This window comes from Taeniopygia guttata, chromosome 1A, assembly GCF_048771995.1.
Source record: "Taeniopygia guttata chromosome 1A, bTaeGut7.mat, whole genome shotgun sequence".
Taxonomy (NCBI): Eukaryota; Metazoa; Chordata; class Aves; order Passeriformes; family Estrildidae; genus Taeniopygia; species Taeniopygia guttata.
Window position 1 is genome coordinate 8,319,703 of NC_133025.1, and position 18,046 is coordinate 8,337,748.

The 18,046-nt window shown below is 40.5% G+C and overlaps 1 protein-coding gene across 3 annotated transcripts in view; it reads left to right on the forward strand.

Moving 5' to 3' along the window:
* The window catches only part of SEMA3D (semaphorin 3D), a 133,025-nt gene that overhangs the window by 100,056 nt on the left and 14,923 nt on the right, over positions 1-18,046 (forward strand). For all 3 annotated transcript variants that reach the window (XM_030291165.4, XM_012568866.5, XM_072919126.1), the window contains exons 12-16: positions 9,320-9,542; positions 12,583-12,671; positions 14,507-14,548; positions 15,771-15,928; positions 17,949-18,013. In XM_030291165.4, the coding sequence (XP_030147025.2) occupies positions 9,320-9,542; positions 12,583-12,671; positions 14,507-14,548; positions 15,771-15,928; positions 17,949-18,013 (577 nt within the window). The remainder of the gene's footprint in view (positions 1-9,319; positions 9,543-12,582; positions 12,672-14,506; positions 14,549-15,770; positions 15,929-17,948; positions 18,014-18,046) is intronic.

Below are 18,046 nucleotides of genomic sequence, written 5' to 3' on the forward strand. Positions count from 1 at the left end.
ATGTAGAAGAGCAACAGTTTCATCTGGAATAGCTCTTTATTGTCTTGGTCAAGTATTCAGTGAAAAAGTATTAGGCAGCCAGCCATGAGCAGTCAGTGCTGGATGTGGCCTAGAAGCCATCTGGGTGTTTCTACACTATTTCTCCAACCTCACCACTGGTGTGAACTTTGCCTCAAGCCACATTATCTGGTTAATTTAGTTCATCTTTTCACACATTTCCTTGTGTCTCTGTTTCTTCTTCTTCATCCTTCCACTGGGCTGAACTGCATGGTCCAAGCTGATGCTGTTTATTGAACGTGGTGGTCCCAGCACTCGGCAGGTCAGGCCCCAAGTGCTGATTCCCTTCTTTCAGCTGAGGGTGAACCTCAGAGCAGCTCTCTCTCCAAAGACCAGGACAGCTCAGAGACTGATTTGACCTGCCCAAGATTTGCCCTGATGGAGCAAATCTCAATTTATTTGGACAATTTAGGCATTGCCAGCTTATGCATCTCTCTGTCATGTGAAATACACCATGCCCCCAAAAAGAAGATTAAATGTAATTTTTTTGTGTGTGTGCAACTTCCATGTCTGGTTAAGAAGATCAGATGAATTTAATTTTAGCTACAAAAATGGTGCCAGAGAGAACAATGGCTGGTCCCATGGCATCTAAAGAGATTAAAATAACTCTCTTGAAAAACTCAGAGTGCCCCATAAGGATGAACACTTTGCACAGATAGACGGGTCATAAGCTCATTGCATTTTTGAGTGTATTAGCCATCACATGGTTGAGCTGGGATTCGCAGGGAAGGAAACATGCCATGCTGAAGCATGTCAGTGCTGATCTTTATCACTGATTTGAATATCCATGGTTGCATGTTTTGTAAAACTTGGAAAGCTTAAAGATAAATATTTTATTTAAGCCAACCTTTAGCTCTCCAACTGCTTCCTTTAAGCACCTGATAACAGCTGTGAGAAAATAGTACCTTAAAAGTCCTCCAAACCTTTAGTCAGTGGATTTCTGTAGGAGTTAGTCTGTCAGAAGAAAGATATCTATCATATTTACTATATAGATTAGGTCAATGTATTGCTGCATAGCTTTTTAGCTGTTCTCTCAGTGAGCTGGACTGCAAAATACTTCAGGCTTAGGACTTTGATGTAGGGTATCCAAATAAGTAGATTCATGCCATGCTCCTGGCTTGTGATGGGCTATGCCAAACTTGGATATGAATGGATTTAGGGTGGGGTCTGGAAAAGCAGTACTGTGCTAAAAGGCAAGGAAAAGAAGCAGCATGAACCTTGAAGACAACTGCAATGTGAATGCTGAAATGCTTTTCCTTGAAGATTAATTTTGTCTTTTTTTTTCAGCTGTGAGGGGGTTCAGAAATACTCAGAACAAAGCCAGAGGGATAATCTACCCTTTTTAAAGTTACTAGAACATTTTTGAAATTTAAGCTCCTCATAAGTGTTGCCTACAGTTGGCATAGTTAACACTGCTCTGATTCTTTATTTCCTATACTTCTAAGTTACTGGCAAAGTCTAAAAATGGCAATTCTAGGAAATAGATTTCTTTTGGTGGTTGGCTTTGAGAAATACATTGACTCCCTCTCAGCATTTATACAGAAGCTGGAGACTGCATACCCTAATTTAACTTTCTGCTCCGCTGTCTTTATCTTCTAAGTAAATAAAGCTGCTCACTGTAGAGACTGTGACTACTTTGATTTTGAAATTTTGACAAAATGCTTCCTGTGGCAATTTGTGTGTGAGATAAACTCCCAGCATGACCATGATATCATGCCTTCACAATGCTGAGTGGGCTCGGGCAGCAGCAGCCCCTCTCTGCTCATGTCCCTGGGCTGTGCCTGCCCTCTGCCGTCATCAAAACACCCCTGGACACGGTGGCAGGGGACCTCTGGCACACTCCACAGCACTGACACTGCAGAACACACGGCTCTTTAACTTCTCTCAGGGGTTTTAAAGTGTAAGTGGAAAAAATGGGAATTAAACAGAGGAAAGGCTTCAAATCTTTTTCCATTTGGAAGGTGAAAATAAAAAGAGACAGACAGAAGCATGAAGTGGGCAGCCCCAACACAGAGGGTGAGTGGAAAAACAAAGGAGCTTTTGCTCTATCTGCTTTAGCTGTTTGAGAAATTGGACTTGCATATCTGTAGCTGTCTCCAGATAACAAATCCAGTTTTATTCCAGTCTCTTAGTGTTTCTTTCAGGAAATTATCCATTAATAAAGAAATCATGGAGAACTTACTTTAAAATGTGTTCTGAAGCAGAGTTTTCATAATGTCCTCCCAGAAATCACATTTGAAAAAGATTTTCAGTGAATTAGGAGGAAGAAAACTTCTCTATTTATTGAGCTGTAGCAATTTCAGTATCACAGCAACTCACAGTGCCCATTTGGAAATTCTGATGGGGTAGACAGGAGTCATACTCATTTCACTGATGGCAAGTAAATGTCATTAAGGTCAGGTATTTAGAGGAATGTCAGTGTAAAGATGCAGATTAACACTCAGTCTCATCTACTGCAGAATGCAGGACTGTTAAATGCTAGCCAAGGCTACAGCAAGCATTTTCGATGAGTCTAGATATCTTACTGATCTGATTTGTCAAAAGATCAAAACAAACATCTGAATGAGCAAAGTAAGAATCTGGCAGTCTGAGTCATTTAGCTACAAGAAGAAGCAGCCCAAGGCATTGCTCTTTTCTATTTGAAGAGTTTAATGTCTCACCTCTTTCTACTTCAGATATGAATATGGTCCTGGGCTCTTGAATCTTTTGTGTTTTCTTTTTATTAAATGAGTTCCCTTACAACTCAGATTTCCCTATTCTCTGGGGAGCCTGTTCCAGTGCCCAACCACCCTCTGGGTGAAGAGCCTTTTCCTGATAACCAACCTAACCCTCCCCTTACTCAGCTTCATCCTTTTCTCTCTCTCCTTTACTTTCTCTCCTTTCTTCAGTGAAACCCCTTCCTTTATTTCTTCTGGTATTCCAGTGTGCAGACTGATCAAGATGTAGTGTCCATTGGGACTTGGCTGTGCCACAGGGAAATACTGCCTGCCAAAATGCACCCTTGTCCTTCCTTCTGGTTAGTTTTGCTGCTTTAATAAGCTTGTTCATAAGACATTTAAGGTTGCACAGGTTTCTCTTATTATTTTTAGACTTATCTTCCCCTTTCACCTATCTTTTATGGGACAGACTGCATTTTTTGCTTCTCCAATTCCTCTCTCCTTTGATCTCCCTACTGTAAAATGAGGCAGCTTAATAAAGCGAAATGTTTCACTTTATGTTTTTTTTTTCCTCAGAAAGCCTCCTACATCTCCTGTTACTTACCAACCTGTTTTCCACAACATGAATCACCTTCCAGCTCCTAGCACCCTTTTGCAATGTTGCAAACCTTGTCACCTTTCCTCATGGCAGAGGTCAGCAGAGAATTGCAAAGTGCCACCTGCAAAGTCGAGTTCACTCATCCAGCTGGTCTCAGCTCAGCTAGCCTCAGATTAGGTGCTTAATTTTCTCAGCTTTTTCTATCAAGAGCACAGGTGTGTTAAATGGAAAAGCAATACAAAGTGCTCAAAAAAACCCCACAAGAGCAAATCTTACACAAGCTATGGGATACAAACATTAAAAAGTAATAGGGGACTTAAAATTGTTATTTGTGCTTTTTGCTGAGGCAGAAGAGTGAGTTTGATTGCTATTAAAATTGGCACTGTTTGTTTTGTTTTTTCTCCTACAAACCTGATTTGTTTCCCTCACCCCAGCCCTCCTTCAGGCTCATTGAGTAGCTTCAAGGTTACTATGAAAGTCTCCCATTGAGTGTTCAGTCCTCCTGGCGCAGCTCACTCACAGAGAGTATTAAGGGGTTTTGTAGACATTGTAGACAAATACAAAATAGATTGTGCAGCTCTGATCAGTCTACAGAAAAGAAGCCATATGGTATTTATGCTTCTCAGGAACCTAAGTTTCACCTTTAGTGTGTGGGCTGTGTTGGAGGTCCCCATTTAACACAGAAGTGAGAGGATGAAGGTAGTTCCTGTATTTTATCTGCTGTTTGCTTGATGAATCAGTGATAAGACAACTTACTTAGAGCCTGGAAGACTTAACACTTACTAGTTTTGGCTAGTAATTAACCTATGAAGTTAAAGTAATTAACCTATGAAAAGTAAAACACCTTTACCAGGAGGGAGCAAGGAGTTCCCAGGACAAAGGATGCCTCCTCAAGGAGGGAAGCCCCAGAATAAGACATCTAATTCCCTGATACAGGAGAGGTTTTTAGAAGTACTTCACTCTTTCATGTTCCATACTGGATATTTCCAGTACTCAAAAGAGTGATTTGCTGGCATGGTTCTTGGTTCTCCTTCTGAAATCCATAAAAATTCCCAGCCTGGACATATTAAAAGCAAGCAGATGCCTACTTCACTCAATATGATCAATCTGCCCTACCCTGCAGGTGCTTGAGTCTTAGTGTTAAGTGGGTCTCAGGATACACGTGACAGGACACTTTTAAATTGGGATTTTCAACACACTTGTAATAGAAACCCTTTTGAAGTTCCCAGGGAAACAACATTCTCTTTTCAGTTTGTCAGTAGACACCAGCACTGCTGAACTACAGATGCATCATTAATGAAAAGGATATGTGTTCACATACCTTATAGCTAAATTCCCAAATAATTGCCACCATTTTAATAGGTGTTAGATCCAGCAGCTCTTACTGCGTTCACTGGATGGTGTGAAGCACTATCCAGTTTGGCAAATTGGAGGTTTATTTAGGAGCCCAGCTTCTGGCACCAGCTTTTGAGAAACTTGGCCACATTTCCCACATAATGTTAACACAGTCACACTGTATGTCTCAGCATTGTGTGAGATCCACAAATCGAGCACTCTGCTAAGCTGCAAATTTAATAAGACAAGTGAAAAAAGGAGAAAAGCTTACATATGTATGGTGGTGTTAATTTAGTGTGTATTTACTTTTATTTAAGGAAGATTAGCCTTAACTTACACCGTGTGACCACATTTGGATACAAATAACAGGTGAGGGAAGAGAAGGCATCTTTGTAGAACATGTGGGATCAGGACTTAGTCCAGAGTGATTACTGTCAAAGTGAGCTTACACAGAAGGCAGTTCAATAAATTTAAGTAACTATTGATTTTTCAAAATATCTGTGGCACAGAGTTTATGTGGCAGTTGAACAGAGATGCCCTTAGCACTTCCAACTCCGTTTCTGTTGGGTTTCGGGTGTTTGTTTGCTTGTTTGTTTGTTTTGGGTGGTTGTCATGTTTTGTTTTAGCCTTATTTCTTGCCACATATATTTTTGTAAAGTTATTATTTATGGCATCAAAGATCTGAGCAACCTCTGCGGAATAGATTATATGGTGAACAAGCTTCTTGCAAAATTCTTATCTAGTAGTAGGAACTTGACTGATATAATGTGATTAATTTTGTTTGATATCAGCTATCTAGAAGAAAAGCATCAAATCTGAGCTGCTTGTTTAGAGTTCTCTATCAGAAAGAGAAAAATTGCCTTCTGTGAAAATAGAAGCTGCTCTTCTCTGAAGTTCACATGCTGCCAAGATTAAAATCTAGATCAGTAGAGATGAATCCCACCCTATAACAAAAGCTGAAGGTGCTGAGAGAGCACAGTGATAATGTTATGAGAACTTTTATGAAGCCAGATTCTCTTGTAGTCCACATGAGACAACTCTGCCAACCTACTGCTGTGACATTTGATGTAAAATGATCTTATTGTCCCCAGTGGGAGATGTCACATATCTGAGACAGCATCTGGTGCTGATGATGTGAATAAATGAACTATGAACTGGCAGAGAACACACTGTCATGAGACCTGTAACAGGATATGAACTCACATTTTCAGACATGAAAAGTTGTCTCACTCACCCACTTGACCACCCTACATCCTACTGATTGCTAGGAAAGGAAGCACAAGCCTACGGGAATTGTTCTGCAATGATGGGTGGACACAGTTTAAAAAAACTGCCTGAGAACTTTGCCAAAGGGTAGCCAAAATGACTTTCTCATTCCCCTGTTCCATCCATCATGCCACAGTGAGTGATGCCTCTGGAAATAACTCCCTTGGCCAAGCAAAACAGTCACACCTGCCCAGCTGTTCTTGGTGGTCATGCTGTCTTAGGATGGGGTCCAAAGCCCACTGAAATGATTGGAAAAGACACTGTTGATTGAAGCAGATCTCTGGATCAAACCCTTACTTAGTCCTTATTTCTACTAAATTAACTATGCCAGCTGGCAGAAGATTTTTCTGTATTTCCCTGCATGGTAGGGCTTGGGCCCTTGGGATTACTGTAGCAACTCTATAGCTCCATATTGTTAGAAATTTTATCCCGGTGGTTTTTAGTAAATGATGTCACTGCTCTCATCTTCCTCCGATGATGGATTTTTGGCAAAAATCTAGATCTTTAAGACTGAAGGGGCTACTCCCATTTTTCACATAGAAATGGGCTTCTGGAATTGAGTTGTTAATAGGTGAGCAGTCAGCACATTTCCAGTAGATGCAGATGGTCACTCTGAGTAATGAGTGAGAACATGAACCACAGAAAAGAGACACATGGGGAAAATCAACCTGTAGTTCCCTGGGAAGGGGAAGAGAGTTACTGCATGGTTGGAAAGTTGAAGAGGTGAATTTGTTTCTTATCCTTTATAGAATAAATTAATGCAAACTCTGATTCGAAGACAATTAAAGTTATCACGTTTCTCTCTATTTATCCCATAAAACTTTTGTTCAACACCTCTAAACATCATTTTTTAATCCCAAAGTCTACTTTTTGTTCCAAAGTCATATTTCTTTGTGAAATTATTCTACTGATACTGTTATCTTCAAAAGCCAAGCTGAATACAGGCCACTACAAGGATGTAACCTTGCAAAGACTTCATAAAAGCACACCAGAAAACAGAATGTGGGAGATAATGCCCAGCAAGCCAGGGGGTGAAGTTCTTACAGGACTGCTGGCACAAACCCCCTAGGGATAATTCCCTGCAATACGTGTTTCCCATGGAACTGTTTTCCTTTTCTTCTTTCTTACTTGTACTCAACTGTATCTTCAAGGAATGTTTTTTGGGTTGTTATCACATGACAATGCAACCCTTTTTTTTTTTCTTTTTCTTGTCTGTTCTTTCACAGCCATAAATGGAATTGTACAATGAAATAGAAATGACTGTGTGATGGAATTTATCTTAATTCAAATTGGCACAGGTTAACTGTCCGTGGAGAAATTGTCAAAAGCTATTAGGTGATCCAGGGGCTTAAGATTTTTTTCTAATAAACTATTTCAGATCCATTATGAAGGTGGGGATGCAGAGGCTTAACTCTCACAGATTGAAACAACACTGAGCAAGTGGACACTTGCACAAAGTCTGTTAGCTCTCTAGGTAGCCATAAAATTCAGTACAAGCAGGGAATGGAAATAGGCTGCAGACTCTTAAATCACTGGGGCTACAACGCTGTTTATTAACAAAATAGGTCAGGTTCAAGTGCAGACCCCTAGTCACTCTTTTGTTTAATGTTAAGATGGGCTTTTCTGTAGTTCAGGCATGTTCCAAATGTCCAAGTGCATTCCCTGTGGCAGTGCTGTGGCAGTGTTTGGGGTCTAAGGCAGACCAGGAACTGACCCCAACAGACATTTCAGGTGTGGCCATAGATGTGGATGTATAACATCAGCTGGTCTGTGCTTTGCTGGCCTGTTTTGTTTCTGAACATACAGGTAGTCTCAGATACTTTTGTGAAGCTTTTCTCTCAGTCAGAAATTTGTGTTTAGTTGCAACTCTACCTTACATAGTGGAAGAAATCCTAACCACAAGCCCTTAATTAACACCTTAGATTCAGCATATGTCAAAATGGGTAGCTGGGAGTGTGAACTAAAGTCTTTCCTGTCAAAAATTGCTATGAAGGGGGACTGTAGAGCAACTGCACCATGAATCTTAACTTACTCTTGATGGAACACAGAAGTATTACCAGATCACATTTCTTTCCTCACAGGCTGTGTTAGAGCTCCACCTGGCAGTAAACACAGGGATTACTTTATAAAAAACTATCAAAAAAGAAGATCAATGAATAGTTCATATGTGAAAGGTTGTCACCAACTGGAATAACGTGTCCAGTTCATCTTATCCAGAATTTTAGTTCCCCAGTAACACATCTAGATGCCTTCAGATTCAAAACAGAAGTTTTCTCAGGCTTGGATTCAAGACTAATTGTGAAAGAAGGGACAGACAAGCGATGCAAACAGTTGTGGAAAGAAAGAAGAGATAGGTGATGCGAGGTCATGGGTCACCAGAATGAACCACCTCGCACGGATGTACTTGGGCTTACCCTGTAAGGCACAGAAGGGAAAAAGTCTGATGGAGGTTGAAGAGGTAGGTTTGTGGGTGGTCTTCAGCCAAGATGTGTTGGAACCAACTTTGTGTAAGCTAAAGAAACAGGTGGAGTGATCAGTTTGTCAGCAGGGGTCTAACAGAGGTGGGAGTGAACCCCGGCATGGAGAAGTGTCAGAAGAGGATGAGATTGTGCTGTTAAAAGCTAGAGAAAAGGATGGTGCAGCAGCTGAGCCATGAGCCTGGTCAAGAGTGTCAGCTCAGTGAATGAGTAAGGAAGTCACTTTTGAGAAGTAATGAGCCACAGTGATTGTCTGGCATCTGGAGAATGCACATTTTTAGAGAAAAAAAATGTGTGAACTATACTTACTAGGAAGTATAGTTCACTGAAAAGTAACTTATTTCAGGCCATATACAGGGACAAGTCTGGCCTCTGATTTCAGGCCAAAGGCAAAAAACTTCAGTTTCAGGCAGAAACTCAGGCAACTTTGGAAAGAGGAGCAGAAGCACTAAAAGCAGAGAAGCGTTGAGATGCTGGACTTAGAGTACATGTGCTCCTCTGCAGCAGCCACGGGAGGGCAGCCCAGGCTTGCTGTTGGCAGCCCTGCTCTGGTACCCCCTCTGCTCCTGCAACAGATTTAACTGTGCTGCTAGCTGTGCCCACAAGTAAATCCTGCAGGGAATGGCAGGTCTGCTTTCCTCTCATTGTCTGTGTGAAATACCAAACGTTGTGTTATGGCTGTGAGTGTGGCAGGGAACAAGGAGTAGAATTCTCTGCACCCATACTCAGCCCATCATGAGAATTTCTCTGGTTCTAAAGCAATTCTTTCAATAAATGAGGTATTGGTGACCAAGCGCTGATTTGGGATGAGAAGAATCACTGAAAAATCTGATTATTACTGGCTTTGCAAATGTTATTGTGGAAAACTTGATTTCTACTTGCACTTCTTTCCTAAAATTCCTCTCATCTCCTTGTTCTCTGTCATTCAGTGTCCAAGCAAAACTTACGATCCGCTCATAAAGTCCACCAGGGACTTCCCTGACGAAGTCATCAGCTTCATCAGGAGGCACCCGCTGATGTACAAGCCGGTTTACCCGGTGACGGGAGCGCCGGTGTTCACGCGCATCAACGTGGATTATCGCCTCACTCAGGTTGTGGTGGACCACGTCATGGCAGAGGACGGGCAGTATGATGTCATTTTCCTAGGAACAGGTATGAGAGAGAACTTCCAGTGTCATTCTGCACAAACCCCATCCTTTTTTAGAGCACCTTTAGTCCAGTTGATCCTGAATAAAACTCTAGGTTAACATATTTTTCCTATGCATACAGCTTCAGGAAGCAGATAGTTGCTACTGGTTCTGGTGCAGGTCTCCATGCAAGTGCTTAAATTAAATTAATTTGTCAGTTCAGGATATTACTACTGTTGGGATTTTAATGCCTCTTGCTGCTAGGTGATAAACCATTTAGGGGTCAGAGTACCTGAACTTTCTTACCCTCCAAATACTACTCAGTATCTGTCTTTACATTACATGGTAGTCTCACTTCCTGCTGAAAGCACATCAATAAAACTATTTAAATAAAAAGAAATTACCTTGATAGCTTCCAAGAGCATTTCCTATTATCAATAGTGACATGGTGGTTCAGCATTTTGTTTCATGTGATACTGAACAGTTAAGGATTTCAAACTGAGCCTAATGCAACAATTTCACTCAACTAATTTTAAAGATAAAAATAAGTAACTTGATAGCTCCAAATGTGACAACCAGGGTTGAACAGAGAGGGGTTAAGCTATTCTGTCTGGGAAAAAAACTGCTTTGCTGCTTTTCTATGGATAATTATTTATCTATTTACATTTTTATAATAAATAAATGCTTAAGGAAAAGGCCTAGTTTTCCCATAGTAATTAAATTTAGGATCACTGGATGGATCACCCTACAGCAAGGTGTGCTAAGGAATGTGAATATACCTATTCATAACATTTCTGAAGTAATAATCTACCACATTACTCCGCTGGGACTTTTTGTTCTTATTTCATAATTCAGCATTGTCTCACTCTCATTCTGTATAGGTCTTAGCAAGCATTTTTCTCTGGTAGATCTGAGTGCTTTAATAAGGAGGTCATTGCCATTATCCCCAACTCAGAGAAAGTGAAACTGAGGTGGCAAGGTTTATCCAAGGGCAATGGATGAGCTGGACTTCCCTGCCAGGAACTGCAGGGAAGTAAGGCTTTCAGTTTGAATCCTACCCCAGTGCTATTGGATTGCCCAGCATTTTATCTGGCTTATGAGCAAATTTTGTCATACAGCACAATTTGATACGTGTGGGTATTCTGAAGTAATTTGAGGAAAGGAGTGAACTGTCAGAGAGCATCATCTCTTGTAACATGTGGGTTGTCTCAGCTTTGAAGAGTTTTCTACCTCTGTTACCCCACACAGGAGTCTAGAGATAGCCTCTTTCTCAGAACTTTTAGGCCAAATTGGTTTCACAGCCCTTTCAAAACCAGACAATGTCACAGACCCTCTGTGGTCCAAAGTTAGTACAGTGGTGTCATGGAAAAAAAGCAGACTTGCATTAAAGAAGACCATTAACGTGCTGTTTTCTCCCCTGCTGGCTGAGAAGACTGGGGATGAGCTTTAGTCATGATGATGGAAAATCCTTGTTGCTTTCTGAGAGCAGTATTAATATAGTCAGCGAAGTAAAAGGAACTCACTCCCAAAGTGTGTGATTCCTAGGATTTGTGAGTGCTCACTGCAACTTACTTTTTTTGTGGTAAGAGTGAGAAGTAATTTGAAATTTAGCTGCCTGAGAAGATGAGTTCACTTGTAAAAATGTACAAAATATTCTTTTAGTGGCTGTAGAGGCTGCTTTCAGATGTTTGTTATCCTCCATTTTAAATTTTTTTCTTTGTAGAAATAAAATTATATTGAGAGAACAGCAATTGAATACTCCGAGGTTAACTTTTCCTACCTGGCAGTAAGACAAACACTTCAAGTGTAAGTAGTCAGGTTTAGAGGTGTCAAGGCCAGCAAGTACCATGCAGTCACTAGATGGCACTCCACAATATGCAGACTTTTATTTTTCTGCAATGCCTTCCTTAAAAGTGAATTTTCTTTTCTGCAAGTGTGTGGTTTTGTCCTGTTTTACCCTCTAAACTCATTGTAAGGAAAGAAATTAACTCAAAGATAAAATTTCATTTATATAGAGAGACTGAATAAGGATATAACAACCCAGGAGATGTTGAGCAGCAGAAGATCAGTAGCTTATTACATGTTTGAATGTACACAGCCAACTTGTACATGTGCAGGCTTTGGCAATTATGTCAAACAAACTCTGAAAAAAACCTCTTAATTCAAAAGGCAGACTGTAATAATTTGGCTTTGATTGGTAATATGAACTTCAGTAGTTTGGGAAAAGAAGAATGAAAATCTCATTCTTTCCCTTACAGTGTATTATTTTTCATTACTTCAATACTATGTGTAGAGCTTAGGACTAAGCTGCACTGCGTCATTCCCACATCCCAGCACCCAACCCATTTCCCTTGAGCAATTTCTGAGCTCTTTTTAAGGCCATTCAAGGTTCACTAATGTGTAATGCTCTGACATGAAATGAGCAGCTATTTTTTCCACCAAGCAAGAATTCAGGTTAAAATTGATGAATAGATTTAACTGCAAAAAATCCTCTGACTCCAAAGAAGTAATGAATAAATTAAGATTTTGATGCTGAATGAAGTTGTTTTTTTTAAAAAACAAAATAAATTTAAATGAAAAAAGAAATTTTAAAAGTGCATTGCTTAACTCTTTGCATTAAAATGAGCTCCTTACTTCTGATTAAGGAGCTGTACTGGAAACAAATGAATTCTATAAAAAAGAGGAAATAATTTTCTGCCAATTTTTAGTTCCCTGAGCCAGTTTTCTTTGGGGTTAGATGGGCCCCAGTTCTGGCTCAGGGAAATGTGCAGAAACTTGTAGCTGGCAGCGTGGAAATGCTTGTCCGTGTTTGTGTGTTTGTGTAGCAGGAGAGTTGGGCCATCCCTGCCAGGAGCTGCCTGTGACTGTGTTGGCTCAGCCATACAGTGAATCCATAAATGCACTGTATGGAGAGAGCTCTGGAGGCAGCAGTGGATGCAGTGGGGGATAGATGTGGTTGGAAAGCAACATCCCTCATGGATTAGTTTCATCTGCAGTCAGGAAACTGAGTGGCCCATACCTATTGCAACATACCTGAGGTTTTACATGAGGCACATCTGTTTCAGATGTAGGCACAGTCCTGAAGGTTGTGAGTATCACAAAGGAGAAGTGGACCAAGGAGGAGGTGGTCCTGGAAGAGCTGCAGATATTCAAGGTAAGCATTAATAGCCACAACATCAATTAAATATTATTCAGGGGACTTCCTGGCCCAAACTGGCTTTGTCTGTCTGATTGTTTGTTTACTGGAACTTGTTCAAGTTTCCAGAGGGACACTACGTAAATTTTTAAATGCCTTGGTATTCTTTGGGCAAGTCAATTGAAAAATGTCCAAAAATAATCAGACCGTGATTTTTCAAAGCTGTAGAAAGTGTCATTTAGCCTGCTTTGTTCTAGTTTTAAGTCTTACTATGAGCCCACATTTTTTATTATTTATACACATTAAAATACTAGTATTGTATTTTTAATGTGAAATTTTCTATGGCCCAATTGGCATTGACAGTATTCTAGGTACAATCATAATTTTTAAAAGACAAACACTAAAGATTCGATGGCTGCAGAGAAATCCTTTAAAATAGCAACATTGGGAATTGAAAATATAAGGAAAATAAAAAATATGTTAGTTTTGATTGTCAGTGTGCTTTAATTTATTGGTGAAGGCTTACTCAGTATTTTTGACCATTTTGACTTGGTTATTCTGTAACCAGAACCCTGCTAACACCAATGACTTCTTCATAAATGCAGCTTGTAAAAAGCCCAAGATTCTTTTTGTTGCACAGGCCCAATTTCTGATTAACTTCAGTGCTGGTAAAGGAGCTGACATCAACATATTTTTACATCAGAAAAAGGGAAACCTTTGTCTTCCCTGCTGATTTTCTTTTCCATTTATTCATTTCTTCTTAGTTCTTTGCATTCTCACTTTGCTTTCTTCTCATGCTGCACAGCTCTTTTTCAGTTTTCATTTTGCTTTTCCATCAAAGTTCATTTGCATCCACAGCATTTTGATTAATTTCTCACACATCCTCTCTCTTATGTGCTGTCCAGCCCAAATTGTTGTCCATACTGAATAAATTAATTTGGGACTTTTCCAAATGTTACCACAGGATCATTAACGATTATTGCAAAGAGTTCATTTTTTCATATGCCTTTTGATATGTCATGTGTATGATGAAACTTTGATTTAAAAGATCTCTATGTCTTCTTCCCACTGTCTTGGACACCAATTATAAATATCACTCAGAAAATACTAAGATTACTCAGTGGCCTGCCAAATAATGAGCAGTTCCAGTATCTGCACCAATTTGCTGCATTCTTAAAACATAACGTCAAGGGAAAATATGCCATATCGTATTTAAAACAAAAAAAGAAGTATTTTTTTTTTCTACTCAACAGACATTCCTTCACTTTTTTATTGGTAATGTTTATAACTGCTACCTTTGTGGTTTTGAATCCAGAAAATTGAAGGGGGTAATGGCTGAAAAAATGTGCTTTATTTCCTCAAACTGCATTAATATTAAACAATAGGCTTAGATTAATCTTCTGTTGGGTGATAGCTAATACCCCGAACTTTGTGCTGTTCTTACATCAGTCACAGACAAAAATTTCACTGTCTCTCGTAGCCATAAAATATATCCTGCCTATGTATCCCTTAAATGGCAACTAAACCTTTCGAAGAGTGCTTAATATGAACTAAACTTGATGTAAAGGCTCATTGCCCAGGATGAGGTAGATAGCAAACTCTGAGAAGCTAATTCCCTCCTTCCAGCTGGGGAAATTCATGGGAGTTCTTTTTGGAAGCATGAATTTCTTGATTTTCTGTTGTTTGGGGTTTTTTTCCATATTTTTTAAACCATGCAAATGTACCTGTAATTTTATTTGCCTATTGTGCTTTAAGTTTTGCTCTGTTTTTCATTAAGAGCAGGGAATTTGTAAACTTTACAACCTTTATAACAATTTATAAACTTTAATACACCTTGCTATTTTATTTTTCAGCATCCTTCATCTATCTTGACCATGGAGATTTCTCAGAAACAGGTAATCATAATCTTGTTTAACTGCTGGAGGATTTGGGGTACACTGAACACCTATTTTCAGGTGATGCTTGTTGTTTAGTGGCCAAGCTTTCCGTGGATGTCTCTTAAATGTAACTGGAAGGAAGGAGATATGTTTGAAATTGTTTCCCTGCCTAATTCCTGTTTGCTTACAAACAGTAATTTGTGTACCCAGGCTGGTAATTATTCAGGGAAACAAACCTTTAGTCATATGGTAGTGGGATTTGGAAGTGAAACCAATGCACATTCTTTTTCCAGCCTCCAGAAATACTTGTCTCTTTACAATCTAGTAATAAATTATTATTACTATTTTTGTTTTTATTTTTATTAGTAGTCAGGAGAGATCAGGGCCTCACTGTGCTAAAATTTGTATGCACACAACCAGTCCCCCTCCTCTGAATCTGGGTGGTCCAACCCTGGCAGCGCAGGGGCCAGTCCCAGCGCGGTATCTCCTGATGGGAAAGGGTTTTATGGCAGCTCCAAGCTCTGTGATGGCTCTGTGCGTGTTCAGGAGGCAGTGTGACACCAGAGCCACCCCTCCCTGACCTGCAGGAGTGGCCAGAGCAGCTCTGGCACAACTCAGCTCACTCACACGAGAGGAGGTGCTTTGCCTTTCAGGCACGCACAGCACAGCTGGGTCCCATCTCCCATGAAAAAAGGTGGCAGGCCAGATGGAGGTGCTGCATGAGCCCGCTCCAGCCTGGACCACCCTTGGCTCCACAAGGATTTTACTCCCCTCTCCCCACTTGCACACTGGGGAGAGGGGAGTAACATTATCCCCATCCTGCCTCAGGATCAGAAGCAGAACATGAAGTTCATTCACACAAGGTCACCCCTAGTTCCCAGATTGTTAACATCATGACTATCCAGCACTCATTTTTAAATGTGTTATTAAGCCATTCTTTTGTGGTTTGGTTCTGATCTTTTACTACAGCACACATCTAAAGGTGTGAGGGTGTTGAGTGCTGGTGTCTTTCCAAGACTGCAGTCCCCTTTCCTCTCTGCTATGTTGCTGGGATGGATGGGCACTGGCCAGTTCACACTGAGCCCTGAGAAACATTTTACACTAAAGGAGGAATTTGTCCCTTATTTTGTAAAATCTGGGATAAGTTTAAAAGTCTGCAACTGTGGCACTGAAGAAGGGAACTTTTTACACTGGCTACTTGGAGAACACTCCTAATTAATTTGCTTTGCCTGATTTGCAGCAACAATTGTACATTGGTTCCAGGGATGGATTGGTTCAGCTCTCTCTGCACAGATGTCACACGTATGGGAAGGCTTGTGCAGACTGCTGCCTTGCCAGAGACCCATACTGTGCCTGGGATGGAAATTCTTGTTCCAGATATGCCCCCACTTCTAAAAGGTAAGAAAAAACCATGATATACTGTAAAAGATCTTGCTACTTGCAAGAATTTTAGATGGTCCAATTCATAACTTGTTGCCTTTTTACTTAGCATATAATTTGCCTTAAAATGTGATCATACTCTGGCCATGTTTCACATTTCTGCTCGAAGAGCTGTGAAGACAACATAGCTTTGTTTAAGTGTGTGTGACAGTAACTTGGCTACTGAAGCAAAGATCATAAATCCATCACTTTCTTTTTTTATGCTGAATGCTTTAAGGCACAAGATGCTCCGATGGAGGTCCACATTGTGGCTAACTCTGCCCGAGAGGCAAGAGCCCCTATTAAGCTTCTGACTTTTTCAGAGTAGTTAGAAAGCAGACTTTAACATAGCATCCTAGAGTGGTCAATAATAAAATATATTTAATTCCCTGACCTAACCCAACAATTGTATTTATGGACTAGCCATGAGAGGGAGACAGAGATTTAAGTACCATGATTTGACCACATTGGCAGGAGTCTTTCCACAGCGAAAGAGGCTTAATCTGAATTTTCTCTACCCACCAGCTAGGACAGCACCTTGGATTTGGATGGAGAGAGAGCACACTGCAGGGTCTAGCAGTGCAGTTCCTAAGCTGCTGGATGTGTCTCCTGAAGTTTTTGGCTGATTTAACTGGAACAGAGTCCATCACAGCCTATTCATTTTGCTTTGGACAAAATCCTCCTGACAGTAATTCTTGCAGTGGGGTTCCAGTTTGAGCTCAGGCTCTGGAATGACACTTTCTACCTTAAGGGTCAGAGGGCTGGGTGCTGAGCCATTGAAGTTAATGACACATAAGTTATCATTTCATGGTGTCAAGAAACTTTATGTGTTCTCCCTCATAGCCAAAGCAAACTAAATTCAGAGAAGCATAAAAGAAAGGAGAAAAGCAAGTGTTCAGGCTCACTGCAAAGTTAGTGACACATGAGGCTTGCTGAAGTCTGGGGTGGGCTGGGACACGGAGATCGATGGTCCATGCTTTTTAACAGATGTGCAGCTTGGAGGGGTGGCCAGAAGTCTGTGTCTCCAAAGCAAAGAATGGGTGACTGGCCCTGGGAATCCTGCAGCGGATCAGTTACTTGAATGTTTTCCTTCTGTGCTGAGGGCTGTGCTTCCAGCATGTCTACAGCTTTTGCTCAGTGAACAGATCAGCCTTGGCAACCTGCTCTCCTTCCGAGGCCGTGCTCTGCACGGAGGAGGTCCCACTGCTGCTGCTTGAGAGGAAAGAACCAGTTCTTTCCTGGGTCTCCAGTTCTTCTACTGAAAAATTGAAAAAGTTTCCATTTTTTTCCATAGCTCTTGTTTATTAAATGCAATCATACACAGAGGAAGAGTTTACCTTTTTCGTGCTATTTTACTGAAATTACAGAAAATCACAGTGAGTTCATGTAACACACCCAGAGATTGGTGAGCAAATTAGTAGACATCTCAGACCATTGCCTTATGTTTTTTCTGTCCATTAAGATGAAAGACAACAACATTTGTCAATTGTTTTTTAGCAAACTAAAATACATGCTCTTCTCTCTTCATTTTAATAATTGGTTTATTAGTCAGTATTACCTTGGGCTAATACTGAGCTTAATTTTGAATATCACCTGTTGAACTTCAGATCTTTTTCATGATCTACAACATGAAATGTTTTAGGTCTTTGCAACACAGTCCACCCCACCATTAGACCTGTGCTCCTAAAGCAACTTTAGACTGTCTTTCTGTCACTGCATTACACACTCTTTATTTTAGGCAGATATTTTTCTCTTTCTTTTTCTCTTTTCCCTCCCAGTGGTTTTCCCAAATCACGGGCTCTTCTCTTGATGTCAGTTATACAAATCTCTCTAGGCCACATGCTGCTTTGAGGGTGAGACTGGTTTTAGTTAAGACTGTAATTGTCAGCAGTAGGATGGGAGCAATGCAAGTCCACATCTGCTGAACTCCTCTGTATTTTGTTGTTGCATTCCAGCAATTATGTCTGAAGTGTTACAACTTTGCATGCTCTTCCCATAGGCGAGCCAGAAGGCAGGATGTCAAGTATGGAGACCCAGTTGCACAGTGCTGGGATGTGGAAGACAGTGAGTATTTTTCACTTTTCTTGCTCCTTTGTC